General features: G+C 40.4%; 3 protein-coding genes across 6 annotated transcripts in view; all 3 read right to left on the bottom strand.

Moving 5' to 3' along the window:
• Window positions 1-12,634, bottom strand: part of LOC127531961 (gastrula zinc finger protein XlCGF57.1-like) — a 34,099-nt gene extending 21,465 nt beyond the window's left edge. For 3 of the 4 annotated variants that reach the window (XM_051942638.1, XM_051942641.1, XM_051942640.1), the window contains exons 1-2: window positions 1,968-2,163; window positions 1,470-1,571 (exon numbers count right to left, since the gene is read on the bottom strand). In XM_051942638.1, coding sequence (XP_051798598.1) covers window positions 1,470-1,487 — 18 coding nt within the window. In that variant the 5' untranslated portion in view covers window positions 1,488-1,571; window positions 1,968-2,163. Of the gene's footprint in view, window positions 1-1,469; window positions 1,572-1,967; window positions 2,164-12,482 lie in introns of those variants that run through there. The other variant, XM_051942639.1, reaches the window with a different exon arrangement.
• The window catches only part of LOC127531938 (NACHT, LRR and PYD domains-containing protein 12-like), a 452,657-nt gene that overhangs the window by 257,179 nt on the left and 171,996 nt on the right, over window positions 1-23,482 (bottom strand). The gene's annotated exons all lie outside the window — the stretch shown is intronic.
• The window catches only part of LOC127531958 (NLR family CARD domain-containing protein 3-like), a 93,373-nt gene that overhangs the window by 54,708 nt on the left and 15,183 nt on the right, over window positions 1-23,482 (bottom strand). The window lies entirely within an intron of this gene.

The following is a 23,482-nucleotide window of genomic DNA, read 5'->3' as shown; positions in this document are numbered from 1 at the left end:
ACTCCAAGGCCAAGGTACATCAGTGTCAGATCGCACCATTCGTCGTTGTTTGAGCCAAAGTGGACTTCATGGGAGACGACCAAGGAGGACACCACTGCTGAAAAAAACTCATAAAAAAGCCAGACTGGAATTTGCAAAAATGCATGTTGACAAGCCACAAAGCTTCTGGGAGAATGTCCTTTGGACAGATGAGACCAAACTGGAGCTTTTTGGTAAGGCACATCAACTCTATGTTCATAGACTCAAAAACCAAGCATACGAAGAAAAGAACACTGTCCCTACGGTGAAACATGGAGGAGGCTCAGTAATGTTTTGGGGCTGCTTTGCTGCATCTGGCACAGGGTGTCTTGAAAGTGTGCAAGGTACGATGAAATCTGAAGACTATCAAGGCATTCTGGAGAGTAATGTGCTGCCTAGTGTCAGAAAGCTTGGTCTCAGTCGCAGGTCATGGGTCTTCCAACAGGACAACGATCCAAAACACACAGCCAAAAACACCCAAGAATGGCTGAGAGAAAAGCGTTGGACTATTCTAAAGTGGCCTTCTTTGAGCCCAGATCTGAATCCCATTGAACATATGTGGAAGGAGCTGAAACATGCCATTTGGAGAAGACACCCATCAAACCTGAGACAACTGGAGCTGTTTGCTCATGAGGAGTGGGCCAAAATACCTGTTGACAGCTGCAGAACGCTCATTGACAAATACAGAAATCGTTTAATTTCAGTGATTGCCTCAAAAGGTTGTGCAACAAAATATTAAGTTATGGGTACCATCATTTTTGTCCAGCCCTATTTCATTAGTTTGTTTTTTTAAATAATTATGTTAATCAACAATTCAAAAGTGATGGCTGATTTTGATTATGTGATTTTCAATAAATTTTTATTTATTGTTACTTTTGTGAGTTTCAAGTGATTTCAGTGAGAATTGTGGGTTTTTCCTTCTTTAACTGAGGGGTACCAACAATTTTGTCCACGTGTGTACATGTTTGGTTACAGTCATTCAGTATGTCTAATATTTTGATGTTAAACCTCAGGGACAGTCTTAAGAATATTTTAAAAAGAAAATGCTTGAAACCTGAAACTTCTGGGTTCAACTGTCTGAATTTCTTGACAAGGAAAAGGCTGGTAAACTCACAATGCTCAAAAGTATTATTCTCTACCAAAGAAAATGCTGCTCTTTACCTTCCTGAACAACTTGCTTGAAAAACAAGACTTTTCTTCCGTTACTTATCTTCATCACCATGTAAGACATTTTCAGAAAGTATGATCAGCTGCTAGTTCAGCCTCAAACAAAAAACAAGCAGCTTCCTAGCAGTCCACCATTATATCCTCAGTACAGCTGCTTCTGCAGAGCTACATCTCTCCAGCCAACATCACCTGGCTTTGGTCGGCCCATCTAACCAACTGGAGCAACTTTACACATTTTAAATAACAAATGAATGATAATAATGTTACAGTGGTATGTTTCTCACTTTTTGTGAAGAATCCATGTTTCCTCCGTTGTTGAGCTCAGACTAAATGGCTGCCAACATTCCTCTGCTCCTCCGTCAGACTCTCCTCCTCCTGCCAATCACCTGTCACATCAAACACATCTTCATTAGGATATCACTCTATACACAAGTGTCAGAGTGTCCCATATGTTCATCAGCCAACACAGAGGACACATTTCAACTCAATAGTTCACTTTTAGCTCTTTTCAATTTCACCTAAAACTGATACAAATGAACTTAAACTGTTAAAAATAAGGAACATAGACAGAAAACAGACATGGAAAAAGAGAATAAAGAGAACATAAAGATGCTGCTGCAGGTGATTCAAGACAGGACTGCTGGTAGAAAACTGAGAATGAGAAGAACTTTGTCATTGCACACTTTCATATACAATGAAATTTAATTGGAGCTGCCCTGCTTATGCTGTAAGTTAGTGAATGTATTTTACTGCTCAGTGTTCTGTTTAAAGGCAGCTCTCACTCTCTGTTCTTTGCACTCTCCCATAGTGTCAAGTGTCCTCCCACTTTCAATGACAGGTGATTCTCATTGATGATTTTTCTCACAGTTTCTGCAGTTTCCCCACTTGAAAAAGGATGTTTCATCTACCCAGGGTTTGAGCAGGACTCCACTCATCAATCAGACAGTTGCTTTCTTTCTTTTCCCTCTTTTATTTTGCAGTGGTCGCAAATGCATGAGATACAGAGGTGGCAACTTCCATAAGTCCATACGTTTAGTTGATAGATTAAGGTGAAAAACCTTTAAACAGAACACAAAAGGACAATGTTGGCATTACTGCATTCAGCAAATTGTAACAACCATTCCTCATGGACATTTTCACCACATTGGCAAATGCTACTCCACTCAATTTATGTTTGTCAACCTCAACACCACATAAACTGAAGCGACAAATCATGGCATGAGCAATATTCAACCCAACACTATACCACACATGAATTTATCTGCAGTTTAAAGAGTTGATTTTGAATCACAGTTTAACAAATTACTCTGAGCATTTTTATCAAAAAAATGTTTTAATCATTTTATACTTTTTACTTCATGGTTTTAAAATTATTTGAAGTGCATAAAGTGCTTTTAAAGTGCAATCCTTTCCAGATCCAATGGGGAGTGCCAGTGTTTACAAACAGTGACGTCACGAAGTCACGTGATTCCCGCGCCGGTTGGCAAAAGGAACCAGAGGAACAATGGCTGACGATAGCAATGCGAGCTATCCTTCCATGGAATTGTCCGATTATGCTCAATCCTTACCACCTGAGGCCCGACAAAGATATGTGAGTAAGCTGAGATATCAGGGAAACAGTAAAACCTTGCCAGATCCCTACAATTTGAAGACTGGGTGGGTTGAAGATCCGTCATTGTGGCCGGACATTTCCTTCACCGACATTTATTTTTACCTGATTGACACCCCTGGGCAGTTCACCCTGTTAATCCTCAACAAGCTGTCAAAGAAACGTCAAGAAGTTGCTGTATTTTGTGTCTGCAGTATGGCTTCTATGTGACAGTAACAGACCCACAGCATTGGTGATCGAAAATAGGACAATTCTAAAAAACGATCGCCAGACGCATACAGAAACAAATATGGTTGCAAATATGAGGCTGCTGGCTTCAGGAGATGTTATTGAATATGCTTCATTCGACTTTAGTATACTTTCATCTAGGGCTGGGCGATATGACCAAAATTTTATATCCCGATATAGCTTATTTTATATCCCGATACGATATACATAACGATATAGCATATTTTATTGTAAATTCAATGAATGAATGGGACCGGGCAGCGGCATACCTTACAAAGTACGGTAGTCTGATCCTTGTCGGTCTTTTTAAATCCAAACCACCACCATATGACAAAAGTTCCCCCCTTAGTGAGTATAAAACATCCAAATCATGCATCATTCAATCAAGGCAACAACAAACCACTGGTGGTGGGGACGCGCGGGGGGAACTCTCTAGCGCGCAGGGAGGACTCTCCGGCGCGCCGACACCGCCAGAGGAACCAAAAGTCGTTAAACCAAAGAAAAAGACTTCTGCAGAAAAAAAGAGACGACTTCCTTAAACAAAGACGTGGTTTGACAAAAACATATGAACTTAGAAGCCAGATTAGGAAAGAACCTGACAAAAAACCTGAATTATACCCAAACTTGACCCCATATAAACCAGCTGACTTTGAAGACAGAACCCCAAAAATTGACAGAGAGTTGTGTCCTATGGTGGAGGTAGCAAATCCACGTTTCGGTACAGCTGTTGAAGGTGTTCAGGACACCCGTGAGACTATTTTGGTTTACAGACCATGGACAGGCAGAGACATTGACCGAGCACTAGCAGGAATACCAAAACCAGAGGAAGACCCTGCAGGTGCAGTAGAGTCCTTAGAAGGCCTAAGAAAAAGCCACCATTTAAACGGTCCTGAATGCCATCAACTGGTTAGAACCTATTTGGGCTCTAAGTTCTGTCGTGTTGAAGGAAACTTTACAGGACATGGCACTAACCATGACCCTTTAAAACATGATAGTGAAGACTTAAAAACTGCATTTGATGCGCTAGTGGACAGAATAAAAACAGAATTCATGCGAAAAGCCGATTTTACACAAAAAGCGCACTGTAAACAAAAGGAAGGAGAAGAGCCTGTTGACTATAGACATAGATTGGAGAAGGTTTACAAGGCTCACTGTGGCATGGACCCTTCTAATGATAAAACTGGACCCTATCAACAACAGCTAAAAAGGGCATCTCTGGGCTCCAACCTTCAGTGAAGAGTTTTGTAGAGAAACACTGGGTTGGACAAAATACAGGCGCAGTTGATGCTGTAGATTGAGCAGTACATGCCACTGCTGCCATTGAGAAAAAACTAACTAAACCCGCGGCTGCGTATTTTTCTGATGAAACGCCAACCTCCACAGTATTTTACTCTGGAACGTACAGAGGCTGAGGAGGTTTCAGAGGCAGAGGAAAGTTCCGTGGTAGAGGAGGTAGACCCCCCCACCTCAGATGATGCATGCTATATATGAGGCAAAACAGGCCACTTTGCACGCAATTGCCATACAGGAAAGCGTGTATACAATCCAAATAGCACACAAAATTGACAACTAATTACAAGCTCCTTGGAGCCAAAGGAGGAGGGGGTTAACACCTCCCTAACCCTCCCCTACCATGAAGAAAATAAAAATCAAACTATGATGCAGACCACCACAGACACGCCAGACGTAGATGTTTTCGCAGCCCTACAAGCATGAGCTGTAAATGAGGATTTGCCCTATAGAAAATTAATTATAAATGGCCAAGAATTTGACTGTTTGTGTGATACAGGAGCCTGCAGAACAGTCTTCGAAGAATCACCTCCTCGAGTAAAATTCTCAACTAACACAATCCTAGTCAAAACAGCGAATGGTCAATTAGGTAATCATCCACTCTCTAACCCGGTCAAAATACGGGATAAACAAACGGGAGTGTATACCACCTCAGCAATTCTGGTGGATCACAATTGCCCAGTCAACCTATTGGGCAGAGATGTAATGACAGCATTAAAAAATTGTGTTATTCCTACAAAAAAAGGAATGACTTCAGCTGTCGTCTCTCGTGACGATAGCGGACTCAATATAATGCAGGGCAAAAGACCCCTACATTATTATTGGACTTATGACATTTCTGAGCATGCTGAAGGACAACCAGCCAAAACACTGTTAAAAAAGATCCAAGATGCACATCCCTCCGCACAAACACAAATGCATGGTCCTGATGGACTACATGTCACCTTTAGATACAAAACAACACCACGATCCGATCATAGTTTTGACAAATGGTTCTCCGCACAAACCACCCCTCAAATAATCACCCTTCAACACATTTATCTAGATAAAGAAGGAAATGGCGTACCTTCTGCTCTGCTATCACTCGCACAACTGAGATTCTTTAGGGGACAAATTCCCCATACTCCACATGTCTCTCTGTCCAAAGCTCCAACAACAGAGTGGCATCAACTTGAGGGTTTGTTGCGGAAAGCACAAGCCGACATCTATGAACCCATTCCAAATTCTGACTGGCAAAAAGGTCAACGTTATGGGTTCATGAGACAATCTCTTGGGTGGCATGTGAAAACCACACCATCCACACATTTGGATGAAAAAGAAACCTGATCTTTAATTTGTCTGTCTATAGAGGATTACCCAGAATTAACCCTTTAAGCTTCAGTCATTTCCAGCCGTTTTCAGTACAAAAAAATCGCTAATATTCTATTTTTAAATAAAAAAAATTACGAAAAATACAGGGAATATTGGACGGGCATCGCGAGGTGCATTTCCTTGAAAATGACCGAATCGGGGATTTTATACCGACTTCAGGACATGTTTTGGATAAAATAGTTTACTGGCTTGTGTCATCTGGATGTAAAAGGTTGGATTATGGCCGTTTTTTATGGAATCTTTTTTTTTTGTGTGTAATAATAAACCCGGAAATGTGAGTCGCGCTGTGTGCGTTGAAGCCGTGTATAGAGAACGGATGGATGAATATTTGTTTTTGTCGGACAAATGTGTTTTTCTCACCCGCTGTGGTAATCGCATCTGAAAGTGGTTTATACCGGCGGATTCATGAGAATCTAAGCTTTCCATCGGTGTATAGTGTTTGTATAATCGTGTTTGCAGCCGTCGGACATTCCTGAAATTCCTATGCAAATTAGTAGGTGTACCGCCGGCGGTACACTGAAGCTTAAAGGGTTAAAAAACCTGCCCGGAGATCTCTGGTCTAACAGCCCTGCAGATGTAGGACTGATAAGAGATTTTCCACCTGTTGAAGTAAAAGCAGCCACCTCTTATCGACCACAAATTCCTCAATATCCGCTGAAACAAGCAGCGATAGAAGGTATAAGACCTGTTATTGCAGACATGGAAAAATCAGGGATTATTGTGAAAACAAAGAAGCGTGTTTGCAAAACACCCATTTTCCCTGTTTGAAAAGCACATACAGGAAAATGGAGGATGGTTCAAGATTTAAGAGCGGTGAATGATGCTGTACAGAAAACTACACCTGATGTTCCAAACCCACATACCTTATTAAATGAAGTAACTTCAGATAAAAAGTGGTTTTCAGTTATAGATTTGAGTAATGCTTTCTTCTCTATACCACTACATTCAAACTCACAACACTGGTTCGGGTTTACCTTTGAAGGTACACAGTACACCTACACACGATTACCACAAGGCTTTACAGAAAGCCCCCACATATACACTCAGGCTCTCAGGTGCTCGATGTCAACATTTCAAATTCCAGAACACAGCCAAATTTTGTTGTATGTTGATGACATTCTTGTGGCTGCAGATACGCAGGAACAATGTAAACAGACAACGATGGCAGTGTTACAACACTTACATGAGACAGGTCATAAGGTTTCACTAAACAAACTTCAGTTGTGGGCTCCGCAGGTGGTGTATTTAGGCCATAATCTTTGAAAACATGGGAAAGCTTTACTCACTGACAGAAAAACTGCAATCCAAAATGCTCCAAAGCCGCGAACAAAACAACAAATGATGTCATTTTGAGGACTTTGTAATTTTTGCAGATCCTGGGTTCCAGATTACGCAGTGTTATCACAACCACTGCAGGATTTGATATACGGCAAGGAAATGTCGTTAACAGATGAGATTATTTGGACTGAACAGGCTGAGGAAGCTTTTAAATATCTGAAATTAGCCCTGCAAACTGATGTTGTTTTGGCTCTACCTGACTATAAAACCGTTTGACCTGTTTTTTGACTGCAAAAATGGACACGACTTCTATTCTTACACAGAAACATGGTGATACACCTAAGCCTGTAGCATATTATTCTAAACGCTTAGATAATATCGCAGCAGGTCTCCCACGGTGTGTACAAAGTTGTACAGCATCTGCTCTTGCGATTTCTGCCTCTGCTGATATTATTTTATGTCACCCACTTTCAGTCCATGTTTCACACTCTGTGGCTGCAGTCCTGCTACATGCAAATCTTTCATTTCTGACTCATGCACGTCACATGGCGTATACTTCAATATTGTTGTCACAGCCACATATAACTGTGCACAGATGTAGCTCCTTAAATCCAAGCACACTTTTGCCCACTGAAGGCGATGGAGATCCACATTGCTGTGCGACTACAACAAATGAGGAAACAAAGCCACGACCTGACATTTTTGATCTACCACAATCTGGTTTTACTGATATTTTTGTAGACGGTTCTGCTTCAAAAGACATTCGAGGAAATAATTGTGTAGGTTATGCAATAACAACAGTAACTACGGTCCTAAAAGCAGAACGCCTGCCACACACGTATTCTGCACAGACAGCTGAACTTCTAGCAGTCATCAACGCTTGTAAGATGTTTGAAGGGAAATCACTTAACATTTACACAGACAGTCAATATGTGTATTCTTCTGTCCACCATTTCGCTCGAATTTGGCATAACAGGGGCATGAAAACCTCTAGTGGGAAACCACTCACACATGCCTCTGTTAAAAAAATCTTCTCTTCACAATACAGCTTCCTGCTAAATTAGCGCTGTGTAAATGTAAGTCTCACCAAAAGGACGACTCCGCCATAACACAGGGTAATAACCTTGCAGATGTTGCTGCGAAACAAGCTTCATTCGGCACACAATGTTCTGAAAATGACCTTTTCCTCTCAGTAGACCTAAACATCTTGGTGGACGTACAGAAAAATGCACCCACGGCTGAACAAACTCCTTGGCTCAGACGTGGAGCAGTTTTGCAAAATGACCTTTATCATATTCATAATAAGCTCGTCCTTCCACGTTCTCTATTCCCCACAGCTGCCCTGGTGAGCCATGGTTTGACACATGTCTCAACAGGAGGGATGGTACACATGATACAGAGACAGTTCTTCGCTGTAAATTTTTCTGACTTTGCCAAGGAATACTGTAGAAAATGTTTAATTTGTTGTAAGAACAATCCGCAAGGAAATATGAGACCAAAGAGGGGACAATTTCCTCCAGCACAACACCCCTTCCATACAATTCATATGGACTTTATTGAACTAACAGCATCAAAAGGACTAAAGTATGGTTTAGTGGTTGTAGATGAATTTTCAAAATGGGTTGAAATATACCCAACCAAAGATAACACAGCCATAACTGTAGCAAAAGCTCTCTGCAACCATTACTTTCCAACTTATGGTATTCCCGCCATAATTAGATCAGATAATGGTACACATTTGTAAATGCAATTATGACACATTGCTCACAGGCATTGGGTTTCTCACTAAAAAAAAAAAAAAAAAAATCACTGCGCATATCATCCACAAGCCGCCGGCCCTGTAGAACGTACGAATCAGACAATAAAAAACAGACAAGCCAAAACTATGGAAGAAACCAAGAGGCCTTGGCCAGATTGTTTATCCTTGGTTAAACTGTGGATGAGAATTACGCCTACGGGAGACAACAATAACACCGTTTGAGATCGTGCATGGGAGACCTTTTCCACTTCCACAAAACAACAATCCACTGAATCTTAGTGAGAGAGAAATAACATTAGCAGATTGGATGATGCATACGTTAAAACGAGAGAAGTTCAGAGTTCCAATAATCTGCCAGAGTGTTCTTCTCCTTTGTCTACACAGAAACTCCAGCTTGGAGACTGGGTCCTGATTAGAGTCCTGAGGAGAAAGAATTGGAAGTCGCCCAGGTGGGAAGGGCCGTATCAAGTACTGCTGACGACACCCACGGCAATAAAAATTGCTGAACGGCCCTCGTGGATCCACCAATCGCACTGTAAGCTGATACAACTGGAAGCAGAGCCAGATCAACCGACGGGGTAGCGGTGGAAGTCTGATACAAAGGGGTCAGTAGCACAATAGGGTGCTGACGTCTCAACCCGGTGAAGAAACCAACTGATCCGCACCCAACTCTAGAATGGCTCTCTGGCGACTCCTGCTAGTCGCAGGGGTGACTTTGTCACTTCTGTGGTTCCTCTTCCTCTTCTTCTCTCTCTCCTCTACAGGAACTCACAGGACTAAAAGAACCCATGAACACTCTATGGCAGCGACTTGGGAACAGAACCTCTGGTATAAAGCTATGAATTTTACAGCACAATAGAATAATGTCACCAATTGCTACGTGTGCTCACAATTACCTCATCATGCTACACATCAGACCATTTTCACTCCTATAGGACTTAATAAATCAGAAACAATGTGTATATTCGGAGAAAGCACACTCACAATGATAAGAAATTTCACCGGTAACATGTCATACTGGTTTCCAAATTGTACTATTCATAAGGGAAAATGGCTGGATCCCACTAATTTTTCACAGGCTACGAACACCACATTGGGGGTAGGGATTGCACCATTACAAGCTAACATTCCTTTTCCATTGTGTCTCCAACGCACCTGTGGTGATATGTACAGGCATCACTTACCAGGAACACCTAATTGCATCCATATAATATCACTTTCCAGTAACTCGTCTGCTATCTCATCATCAGTTCCCTCTATTGCAGGATTTAACGCATCTTGGTGGTTTTCTGAGGATAAATATAGATCTGGAAAAAACATAACCTTTAATCTCAGACCAAAAATCTCCACTCCACCCGAAATGATGTGGCAATGTGGAGGACTTCTTTACTGGTACTTGCCATTTGATTGGTGCAGTACTTGTACCTTAGTTCATTTGCAACCTGCTGTAATTGTCATTACTGACCAACAATTGGAGAACAGGACATATATACACACACACCGAATCCAAAGCCGTGAAACTAAAGAAGAACAACAACCTGCTTTCAGTAAACTAAAACGTTTTTTTTTTAATGTCTTTAGCTCCTTCATATGGTACATCAAGATTGTCCGCAAGTGTAAATAAGCTTTGGTTTTCTCTCAATAATCTCACTAACGCACTAATTGACATAACTGACCAGCTGAAAAACGATCCTGAACTTGAGGCCATCAAGCAAATGACACTCCAAAACAGAATAGCTTTAGACCTTCTTTTAGCAGCACAAGGAGGAGTTTGTGAAGTTGTTAATGACCATTGTTGTACATACATCCCTGATCACAAAGGCAATTACACTTTAATCAGACAGAAATTGGATGAGATTAAAATAGACATTTTAAGGAACCGAGACAAAGGTATTTTTCCAGGCTGGGATTTTACCTCTTGGTTTACATCTGGTGGTATTTTTCAGACTATTAAAAGATTCGTAATTATAAGTGTATGTATTTTGTTACTATTTTGCATTTTTGCTACCTGCATTTTACCATGTTTAAGATCCATGATTTCTAAAATGACAACCACTTCTGTTGTTGCGTATGCTGCACTTGAAATGGAAGAACCACAATGTGACTCCAATGATGAGAATGATGATGTTGAAGTGTAGTTTAATGACGTGACAGCAGAAAATGTTTTTACAAGATGTTGTTAACTGATCTTCACACTTCTTGATCATGATAAACAGGAGGGAATGTTAGAGTTGAACTTGTAAATACATCTATCATAATCAAACCCTAGGGCATTAACTAATTGTATATAGTGTCTTTATATAATAATTTTCATTACATACCCACACACACGCATCTTGCTCTTCTAGTCAGTATATTTCCACTCTTTCAGCTTAGCACAACCCCTTGTGTAACTTGAGCGATTTCTTATCTTATGCTATGTTTTCATTTCTGCTTGTGTATAAAATAAACTTCGTATGGGAGCAGTCTTTGTAGCTCGCACTAATGTGTCTTGTTACACTGTGCTGTGGTACCCTTGCAAGTAAAAGTTACAGTCTCCGTGTCTTTCTGGTTCAGTGAATATCTTCTTATGTTATGGGGGAGCTCTCAGCGGAGCTTCTCTCTGACATGCCGTCTGGCCGCGGAGTGATGTGGGTCTCCCTCTCCCCTCACTGGGACTGCTGCGGACTGACAGCCTGTGCTTTGGGACAGGGAGAAGCTCACAGCAGCACCTGCTGCTCGTTGAGGACAGTAACTGCAGAATGATCCGAGTTTTCCTGTCAGAGTCTCCAAAACGGCACAAAAAAGTCGCTAGATTTGTCGCTAGTCGCTTTTGACAAAAAAAAAGTCGCTAGGACGCCTTGGAAAGTCGCTAAGTTGGCGCCGCTGCCACGTGCCTGGGCTTGCCGTAAGGCACGTCGGTGATGTAAAATACTGCCGTAAAGCGTGTTTTGCGACACTGCGATATAAACGATAGGCTCTTCACATAAAACGATAGACATTTTCTATCGTCCAGACGATATCTATCGTCATATCACCCAGCCCTACTTTCATCACCAAAAAGCGATCGGTAACACATGACAACACTGAACCAAACCGAAAGTGTAGAGATCGCTTCATGCGAAGGATGCAACACTAAATCAATATCTTTTGGTAAATATGCTCAAAGTTGGACATACTAAAGATGCTAAACTGTTGAATAGTTTACCTGAAGAAAAGTGGGATCCACAACCACGATCTCTGCTGCTTACTGGGGTCCACTTTTTCCGGCTGCCATCTTCTCTCTCCTGAAATCGGTATCCGGTGAAATTTCAAGCCTGATTCTTTCTTAAAACGCTTAGTATAACCAACAGCTACACATGATATTACCATTGTGGTAAAAACATGTGCATTTTCATTCACGAAAAGCGATAAATTTACGTATTTGCTCCAAACACGATACCGTTATCGTTGCAAGCCGTTATGCTAATGCTGGTTCTTGCCAACCGGTAGCCATTTTGTACCACGTGACCGTAACAAATGACAACACGCTGGCACTCCCCATAAATACACAAAAACCCACCATTACAAACATGATGAATTCACTGGTCTTAGCTGGAACCCTCTAATTAGCACCAATTAGCCTGCAATCTTATTTTCAACTGAACAATTACAAAACACACGGCAATTATTGGTAAACAGACAAAGTTGACTCCGTGGCTAATGCTAATGCTAACACATACTGCAGTGGCACACATCGGCAGCTTAAACAGTCTTTTAGAGTCTCCAGAATTCTGCTCTTACCGGCTGCAATCCGGATTTTGGAGATGAACGCAATCCTGCACAGTTTGCCGCAGATCTTGATGCTTTCCCAACAGAAACTCACGGATACTTTGTTTGAACGCGGTCACTTCGTCTCACTTCCTCCTCAGTGCTGCGTGTGTCCCCTTTTTTGCCGCCGGTGGCAAACCTGTAGCCGCAGTTGGTTCCGTCCCAGGTGAGTGTAGGACCTGTGCGTAAATGCTTCTCCTTTGAGTTTTCAGCTCCTTCCAGTTTGACTTGACACATAAACTGCTTTGCACTCTGTGTCACCTGTACCTTCAGAGCTCTGAATAAAAGAACAAAAGATTTATTGCAAAGAACAAAAAGGTTTTGCCTCCACAGCAGCTTGTTATGAAAATGATTGTATTTGATGATTGAATGTTCTTATTCATTGTAATACTGTGTGATGTGTGCTAAAAGAGAAACAAGGACACAAGCTATCATCAATATTATTTCATCTTACATGTCTAATTAAAAAAATATGACATTATATAAATATGCACTACTGTTCAAAAGTTTGAGGTCACTTAGAAATGTCCTTTTTCTTGAAATCAGTTTTTCATGCAGATAAATCAGATTGGTTTGACAAATGAAATGAAGCAGTTTATTATTATTATTGTAATTATTATTATTATAACCTTTATTTAACCAGGTTGTTCCCATTGAGATCCAAGATCTCTTTTACAAGAGAGACCTGGCCAAGATTGGCAGCACATAAAGTTTCAACACGTTACAAATACAGTTAAAAATACAAATGACATACAATTTACAATTGGATTTTAAAAAACTTGGTTAAAAGAGTTCAAAAGGATTAGCCACACTTCAGTTAAATTGAATATTTGCACTCCTGAAGCCTGGGTGTGATGGAGTTTATCATAGACTTAAATACATTCAGAGATACCAAACTTTGGAGTTTGAGCTCTGATTGCAAAGTGTTCCATGTACTTGGAGCAGAAAATCTAAAAGCTTTCTTCCCCATTTCTGTTCTGACCTTAGGAACAGTAAAATGTAAAAAGTCCTGAGATCGGAGACTGTAGGACCTATTAGATGGAATTAAAAGGAGTGATAAATAAGATGGAGTCATCTGAAGAATGGCCTTGTAAATCAGCACAGACCAATGACCAAGCCAGCGCACATATAATGAAGGCCAATTTACTTTACTGTATGAGACACAATGATGAGTTGAAACTCCACAGTTTGTCATAAACCTCAGAGCACCATGAGACACACAATCCAGCATGTGGAGGCATTGATCGGAGGCATTCATATACAACACATCACCATAATCATTTATCGGAAGAAAAGTTGACTCTACCAGTTTCTGTTTCACTCTAAAGGAAAAGCAAGACTTATTTCTAAAATGAAATCCAAGTAAAAGCTTCAGTCTCTTTACAGTGTATTGAATATGTGCCTTAAAGGACAGGTTTAAATTCTGAGGTTCAGACCCTCCAGTATTACTGATCATAGAGGGAAACTAACATGTAGAAATATGAAGGTTTAGAGCCAACACTGTTAGAAATGATGGAGAATAATCAGATTCATTTAAAACTATCACAAATAGGAATAAAATGACCAAGAAATGGATAAAGCGACCAGAAATCTGCATAAAATGACCGATATATGAGACAGAACTACCACAAATATGTAGCATAGCCACGCTATACCCATGTTTCTGACGGCACAAGGGTGGGAGGCGGGCTAAAAGGTTGTCTATCAAATCCCTCTGCAGCAATTGGGTAGGTATACAACCAATCAACGCAACGAATAGGCTGACGTAGTTCAGAGAGCACCGGCGGATTGTGGCTAAGTCCCATTAGCTTCCCAACCAGTGGAGCTGCGGAGCCAACTGGTATATTAAGGATTTGCCATATCCCGTCGGCAAAAGTCCAAATACGTCTTTCTTCTCAATGAAACACTTCAGTGCCGTCCTTTGTTTATCTTTCAAGTTGAATTTTAGCTTCAAATCTTTAAGGGCTGTGGCCAAAGCCGAGTCGAAAGATAACTGTTTATCGTGCGCTGGTTGTTTCTGTCAGAATCGTCACGCCTCTGTCGTCACTTCTTCACGCCCACCTTCTGACTCTACACTTCATGGTGATTGGTCCGGCCAGTTTTAGGAGAATCCAGCCTCGAGCCTTATGGAGGGTAACTAGACCCACCCTGGCAGAGAATTAAATTCGTTGCCATGGGTTGTTTAGTGTGGCTAGGCTAACAAATATGTATAAAATGACAAAGATATGAGATAAAACTACCACAAACATTTAAAAAATGACCGAAATATGCCTCATAACCGCAACAAATATGAAAAATTACAAAAATATGACTCAAAACTACCACAAATATTGGTAATCTTGGTTGATTGGTTGATGATGTATCAGTATTGTTATTGATGGGTTGCAGGGACAGAGGTTTGTGTGTGAGTCTCTGCCGCCATCTAGTGGTGGATCAACAACATGACTTTTCCCAGATTGAATCCCAGAGAGTCCTGACTTGTTAGTTGGATCAGAGAGACTTCCAGTAAGATGGAGCTCTGAGCAGCAACACTTTCCTGAAATCGTCAAACGCTCCCTCATAAGATAAGATAAGATAAAGGAGAAATTTAACATTACAGGGCTCTTAGAAACAAAAACAAAAACAAAAAACAGGAGTGCAAAAGTCACGAAAGTGCAAGAACAAGATAATAAATATTGCACATAATAACAACTACACAGTAGTGTTATACAGTCTGATGGCAGTGGGGATGAAGGACCTGCGGTAGCGCTCCTTCTTGCACTGAGGGTGTCTGAGTCTCGTGCTAAAGGAGCTGCTCAGCTCCACTACAGTCCGGTGCAGTGGGTGGGAGCTGTTGTCCATGATGGATGAGAGCTTGGTCAACATCCTCCTCTCACCCACATCCATCACAGAGTCCAGTGGGCAGCCCAGGACAGAGCTGGCCCTCTTGGTCAGCTTGTTCAGTCTCTTCATGTCCCGCTCTGTGCTGCCCGGGGCCCAGCAGACGACAGCGTAGAGGAAAGCAGAGGCTACCACAGTGTCATAGAAAGTCCTTAGTAGAGGTCTGCACACTCCGAAGGACCTCAGCCTCCTCAGAAGGTGGAGGCGACTCTGGCCCTTCTTGTACAGAGCATCGGTGTTGTGGGACCAGTCCAGTTTGTTGTTGAGGTGAACACCCAGGTACTTGAAACTGTCCACTGTTTCAATGTCCTGCCCCTGGATGTTCACTGGTGGATGTGGGAGTGTCCTTCTCCTGAAGTCGACCACCATCTCCTTCGTCTTACTGGTGTTGAGGCACAGATGGTTGCGCTCACACCAGTCCACAAAGTCCATGATGACCGACCGATACTCCAGCTCGTTCCCCTCAGACACACGGCCCACAATGGCGGAGTCATCAGCTCGCACAGCGCCATCTTAACATAGTTTGTTTCATCTGAAGTTTAGTCTAAATAAATGAAGTGTAGGACTTTGAACAGAAAGGAGACTCATTTTCTCTTCTTTTGTGGATGTTTGGATCACCACTACTCATTGGTACCAGGAAGAAAATCCTAGAAGCTGTCAATCTGCTCACAGACAGGTTTGATATCCAGGAAAAACACATGGAAGAGCTGAGCAGAAAAATGGAGGAAAAGTGCAGCCTGGTAGCAGTGATGAGAGAGGAGGTTACCGAATACAAGAAGAAAAGAGTGGAGCTGGAAGAACAGGTGGGAAAAGTGCAGAAAGAAGTGAAGACGCTGACTGAGAAATGACACCAACAAGAAACTCTATCAGAAGAGAATTTAGAAGCAAACACCAACTGATCATATTTTAGTGAATTGTGTTCCTGACCAATGGTTGGATAGACTCCCTACCAAACATGTGGAGCACAAATACAATCAAAACATCAAAACATTTGGCACAAATGGACACATAATGATCCTCATTTCAGATGTTTTCATGGATCAGGCCTCATGGAAGCTGTAAATCAAGAACAGATCTGTGGCTGACAACTCTAGAAATGTTCAAATGTGTCTGTCAGACTGAAATGTGAGCGGCTCCTACTACTGATCCCTGTGGAATTACTGTTCCATTAATGCCTGAAACAGGAAGAACATTTAGACAGAAAGACTGGAAATTCAACGCTGGTTTCTGAGAAGATGAGCAGGACTGTAGTATGGAGAGAAAAATCTTATTTTCAGTAAAGTCAGATGATGGCGTTGGTTCTTCTGGAAGTAAATGTGAATTTTTCCAACACAAAGTGAGAGAAAACTCAGTAGATTGTGGTCAAAGAATGTGTCAGAAAGCCAAAGAATGAGAAAGACAGTTGATGAATGATATGAATGAGTGTTGTAAAATGAATGTGTTCTCTGATAGGAAGAAAGAAGAAGTGATTGGGTTCCAATCTAAAGGAGATGAATTGGATTGGAATAAAGCACCAGGTGCATTTCTAGCATCCAGAGCTAAATGGATGGAAGATGGGGAGAAAAACAGTTCCTATTTCAGTGGATTAGAGAGAAATGCAATCAGCCTCTAAATGTTGATGATCAAACTGGGAGCAATCCAGAAGAAAGAGCAGATGAAAGATTTAGATTCTATCAGCATTTACATTCAGCAGCTTTTTCTTTCAAAAGTCAAAGCATTTCTTCCTCAGACTGACTTTAAAAGCACGTGTTTGGAGAGATTGATAGAGCTGGAATGAAAATGTCTTTGGGGAAATCAGCGGCTCCAGATGGACTTACAACCAACTTTGATCCGTTTTTCTGGGCTGATATTAGAGAATGACTGTTTGAAGCATTCAAAGAAGCTTTCAATCAGGGAGTCACACTCATTTTAGTTCAGGTTCCACATTTAGCCCAGTTTGATCTCAAGTGGGCCGGACCGCTTTTTACTACAGGATCAAAACCACAAAAGTCAGATTAAAAAAAGACAAAAAATGAGACAAAAACCAGACAAAATATTGTGAAAATGAGACACAAAAGGACAAAAGAACAATCTAGTATTTGACTTTGTGATCATGGTCTAGAAATGATTTTAAATGGATACTTTGACTCATTTACAATCTGCAGTTCATGTCTTCTCTGGAATTTGGACACTTTGATGATGATTGATGGATTGTGCTCATTTGGTAGAGGATGCTGCTTTTACACTCTTTCTACATTCATTGAAAGCTTCTGACAAGCTTCAACACCACTTTATTTGACATTCACTGCATTATTTTGGATGGAAAATTCATTCATATGCTCTCAATGTTGTCCAGCAGAATTCCTTCAATGTGGAACTACTAGAAGATGAGATGTTAACAGGAGCAAACACCAAGGAGACCCATCAGTCCTCGGCTGTTTATTATTAGCTCTGGATATCAACCCTCCTGTTGGCTTCATTTACGGCACCAAAGAACAGGAAAAAATCCAGAAATTCAGCAAAAAAAATTCACCAAATTTATGAAAATGTGCAAAAACCTTCAGGAAGAAAATTCCAATAATTCCTTAAAAGTTTTATTAAAAAAAACAAAAACAAAATCCCCCTAATTTGGCAGGAAAATTCTTGTAAATATTTTCAAAAAATGAGTAAAAATCTTCCAAAAAATCCTCAAAATATCTAAAGTGATTCCATATTTATCAGTAAAACTTCTGATAATTTCTTTAAGAACATTCACATAAAAATCAACCAAAGTCCAGAGAATTTACTGGATTTTGGTTGATTTTTATGTGAATGTTCTTTAGAAACATTTCCTCTGACAACAAAAAATGTTAAAAAAATGTCCCAAAAATGTTAAAATGTGGACATCAGAAGTTTCACTGTGAAAATATTTATTATTTTCCACATTTTCAAACTTTAAAATGACACGAGGGTTAAAATAATGAAACTCTAAAAGCATTTAATAAGGACACAGTCAGCAGATGATCCAACATTATTTTAAAGCTGTGTGTATTTTCCAGAAGCCTCAGGGTTTGATTGAAACTAAATGTGAGATCTGATCCATTCACCAGAAAACACAAACTTTACTTCAGAATATTCCAGTAAAAATGAGCTGAAACATTTGGGAGAAACTATCAGTAAAATATGATCAACAGGGAAACTTCTAACATTCTGATTGTTGGAAATCAAATCTAAAATCCTTGAAGATCTGCTTCCAAAGGAATCTTTCATATTTGGTAGAATATTGAGGACAGAAATGGAAGGATTTCAGGATGAATTTATCCAGCAGATTCTTGATGTGTTTCACATGGATGGATGAAGAAAATCCAGCAGATTGACTGTGATGTGATTTGATGCTAAAAGGTGATGTGGTAAAATGAGTAGAGGAGGGGCTTTGAATGTCACTGATTTACAAACAATGAATGGTTCCATGAAATGACTTTAGAAAACAGGAACATTATCTGTGCTTTACCTTAGTGCCTCATCTTTGTCTCATTCTCTTTAACATGTGATTTCCATCCTTTAAATGATCCCATTTCCACATGCAGCTGTTCTTCTACTGGAAAATGCTTTAAAGCAGAACTTCAGTCCACACAAAGCTACAATGTGGAAGAACAGGAGGATTTGTACAGGAGGAAATGTGTCTTTGTGAAGGATTGGATGGAGAAAGGAACACATTGAATGGATGAAGATGTTCTAGTGATTTTCAAACTAAACTGACTTCAGATTGCTGCTAGAAACAACATTCTCTGCTAATCAAAGCTGTTCCAGTGATCAAAGGAATGTTCCAGAATTCATCTGAACTCCTCATTCTAACACGCTGTTTATTGGCAGAGAAACATTTTTACACGTTAAATGTTAGAACAACATTGTGAGATGATCAGGAACTAAAGAATGTTTTCCTCTTCCTGCTCAAAGAAAAGTTGGATCTCCAACATTTCCACAGACTGACTCTATCAAAGTCACAAGCAGATATTTGTCTTTTCCTTTCTGAGCTGAAATGAAACAAGTTCATTTCTAAACTCTTTCTGATGTTTCTCCATGTACAGAATGTTCCAGAAGGAGATTTCATGTGGAGAAGAACACGTGCACATTGATGGAGAAGATGTGAAACTCCAGAACATCTGTTCTCCTCCTGAACCAATGTGAGGAGCTTTAGGGACACAATCATGAATGGTTGCTAACAAACAACGTTCAACCTGTCTGTGAATACAATTCTATCAAGTTTGCTCTCTTTACGCACAACAAACATCTGGAATTTATGTGAAATCATAGAATGAGAACTGGTGAATTTTAGAAACACAGATGTAGATTTTTTAAGGCTGCTCTGAGTTTGAAACTTTTCTTTTCCTCCTTAATAAAACTGTTATGCTGCCCTTGCAGCGCGTGTTCTAGTGTGCAGCTAGACAGCTAGCTCGCATTTCAAAGTCTTCAAATAACCACACAGGGCTTGCTTTTCTGTGCTTTACTTGAGCTTGACTTCGATCAACAGTGTTCTCTTTTTTGTAAAACTGAAACAGACAACAGACACCAACAGAGAAAAGAAAATAAATCAGTATTTGAGTGCTGACATATTCATGAACACACACGTATTACACATACTGAAGCCGATTGCTAACTCTGCGCTGTATGACACGGTTTAACTACATAACGAATTATAACAACAGAAACTTCTAACATGGCAGTCTTATTTGACGCTTATGTACACATTTTACTCACAGACAAATAATTTCCAAGGCAAAAGCGTGATAAAGCATTAGCAGCAAAGGTTAGCTGTGTCCGTTTTTTTTTTTTTGGTTAGCTGTGTCCTTTGCGGCTGTCAGCACTCTACCAGTGACGGAGCTAGCATGAGACACGTAGCAACTTCAAAGATAGGTCAGAGGGGTGCGAGCGCTCACACCGCCATCATTTCTGACACCAAAACAAAACAAAGAGCGCTCACTCTGACGCGTTTTTTTTTTAAACCCAACTGAAATCAATTTTCAACTTAATCACTTCACTTTAAAGACAGCACAGCTGTCAAATAGAAGTTCCTTCAGACTGTCTCAGATTCTCATGTTATAAACTGATTAACCCCTGAGAAGTTCATTTCTTTGAAGCTGTCTGATTTGATTATTCTGTTTCTTTCTTTTCTGCTTCTCTTCTGCTCGGACCAGTGGAATTGTAGGACACAGTTGGTGCCTATTTGTTGTTAAATTATGCTTAATAAAAGATAAAACAACAAAAAACTTGGGGAGCCAAATATCCCAGAATGCATTTAGACCAGCAGCAAAGACCGAGGAGGAAACTTTCAGAGGAAACTCAAGTATTTTGGGAATACTGCTGTTATTGTGACACTAAACGTAGTTTTCAGATGATTTGAGGTGAGAAAGTGGTTGTAAAAACGTCCAATGTGTGGTCAGTTTATCCAGATGAAGCTGATTAAAAATGAGCTCCAACGGTTTCAGAGATGTGAGGTCCAGGTTAGACAGCTATGATGGACGGTCAGCCTCACTGTAGAGCTCCTTATCTGGACCAGACTTTACAATCTGCTGCTCTGACGCTTCTATAGCGCTTCAACAGGATATTAGTAGTTTATGTTGATCTAACCGTCACACTTTGACCTCACACTTTATTTGGATTGTTCACAGAAAAATCAGTTTGAAAGAAGTTCAAGTTCACAACTTTAGATCGTTCATGTTTTACTCGCTCACTGACTGTGATCATAAGAACAGATAGAAATTAAAACATAGAAGATCATTTATTTACAAGTTTGGTTTCTGAGTGTTTTCACCACTAAAAATATGTAGTTTTTCTTCTTGTCTTTGTAGTTCTTTATATTTGCTTTTAGGGCTAAATTTAATTAAATAGAATTAAAAATGGAGACAATAAGATAAAAATAAAAGCATCAGTTTTACTGCTTTACTAAAGATATTTTTTCTGTTTTCATTTCTTCCGTGGAAGAGGATAAACGTTGATTATTCAACATGGAAAATTAAATTCCACTTATCAACAAATAAGCAAACAAACATGAAGATCAAAGTGTGTTATTAGTCATTTATTGAATAAAAAAGAAAGTTATAATAGTTTAAAACCCACAGGTAGAGCAAATAAAACTGGAGAAAGACGGATTAAAATCATTGATCTTGTTCAGGAAAAATCAACCACTGCAATGAAAATAAAAACTAAGTTAGACATTGATTACAGCACAAGATCTGTTCAAAGAATTTAGACCATGGAAGGGTTCAAATACACCAAAATGTGAGGAAAACCTCCTTTAACGGCCAAACAGAACATTTATAGAATGAAACAGGCTAAAAAATGTTGAATTTACAGAGTTAAATGTAATCTGGATAGTCCTGGTGGGTTTAAATTCTACTGGAATCATATCGATGCTGAAAACATTTTGATCCAGAGATAGCTAGGGTTATGGGAGCTTTGATGGAAAAATACAATCTGATAGAATTTGTTGATGAAACCAGAAATTCAGAATCTTATAAAAAAAACTTATGAAAAAAACACTGAATCACTTATTTAATGTAAAAATGAAAAATTGATCTATCAATAAGACATAAATGACAGAAGAGCACAGAATACTTTGGAAAGAGTGATACAGATGAAGGAAGTTCTCATTTCATCACTAGAACAGGACTTAAAGACTCACATCAGGATCAAGTGTGGCTGCACAAAAAGCTGATTTTCACTGGACAATAATGTGTGAAAGTCTGTCAGCAGTTTGGAGATTCACTGCTTCCTCTCTCATTTCACACTTTGTGCAGCTCAAATGCTTTTAGTTCAAGTGAGCGTCAGAGGAACACCACATCCTGATTTTCACTCTCAACATTTGACTGGAAAAAGACGAAAACACCACATTTGGCTCCTGGAAGAATCACAACTTCCATCTTTGAAGAGGAACAAGTTTACAAGGAATCATTTAGAAGGATTTGACAAAGAAACACATTTAATCCATGAATGTGAAAACATGTTTGTGAGGGACAGAGTCATGGAGAGACTCAACTATCTGTTCAACACTGTTTCTCTACCAGGAGGAGACTCTGGAGACTCAACTCAGCACAGAGCCACTGAGGAGGAACCAGACCTGAACCTGGAGACCCCAAATCCAGGATAGAGAGTTTGAGTGAATGTGGTGTTGAAGGTGTGGAGGTGGATCAGAGAGTAAGAGGAGACTCTGTAGAAGGACAGAGTTCCAGCAGGAATGTCCACATAAACTGAAACTATGTGAGAGACTGAGGAGGACCTGATGGATGTTAGACTCTTATTGTGTCTGACAGAGTAACGATCACCAGAGCAGCTCAGACTCCAGGACTGATCATTGAGTCCAAACATACAGTCTTTACTGTCTCCTTTCCTTCTGATTGCTCTGTAACTCACTGATATTTCAACATCTCCTCTCCACTCAACCTCCCAGTAACAGCGACCAGTCAGACCAGTTCTACACAGCAGCTGAGGCCACCAGTCAAACCTGTCTGGATGATCAGGATACGACTGATCCTTCACAAGTGTCACCCTCCTGTTGTTCTCAGACAGTTTGAGGTTTCTGTGTACTGTGTTTGTGTCGACTGTGAGTTGACAGGAATCTGATGGAGAGAACAAACACAACACAGCTGCAGTTATTGATGGATCACGTGATCAGTATTAAAGCTTTGATGATGACCTCAGAGATGTGACACTTTGAAGATGCTTGAATGTGCTGCTTTGTTTCCATCAATCCATTAAAACACACTTACACTTCCTCAGACCTGGTGTCAACCATCGGACTCCAGCAGGCGTCACCCTGAAAGGAGGAGGACGGTCAGAGCAGCAGCGACTCTTTCAGCAGCACACATGGATGTTACATGGCTCTCACACTGTTCCACTGATAAAGAACCAGTCCAACATGGAGACACAGACACCTGAATGCAGCATCTCTAAAGTCCTGTCCTGTGTTCGTCACGTTCCAGTTCAGTTTACACTCATTATTCAGCTTTACTCATTGATGCTTCCTCTGTTCATGGAGCTAGGCTAACAGTTCACCCTGCTTCCTGTCTTTGAGCTATGCTAGGCTATCAGTAATCCTGCTTCCTGTCTTTGAGCTGAGCTAAGCTAACAGTTCACGC

Source organism: Acanthochromis polyacanthus, chromosome 22 (assembly GCF_021347895.1).
Source record: "Acanthochromis polyacanthus isolate Apoly-LR-REF ecotype Palm Island chromosome 22, KAUST_Apoly_ChrSc, whole genome shotgun sequence".
NCBI lineage: Eukaryota > Metazoa > Chordata > Actinopteri > Pomacentridae > Acanthochromis > Acanthochromis polyacanthus.
This window is presented reverse-complemented; position numbering and strand designations above follow the sequence as displayed.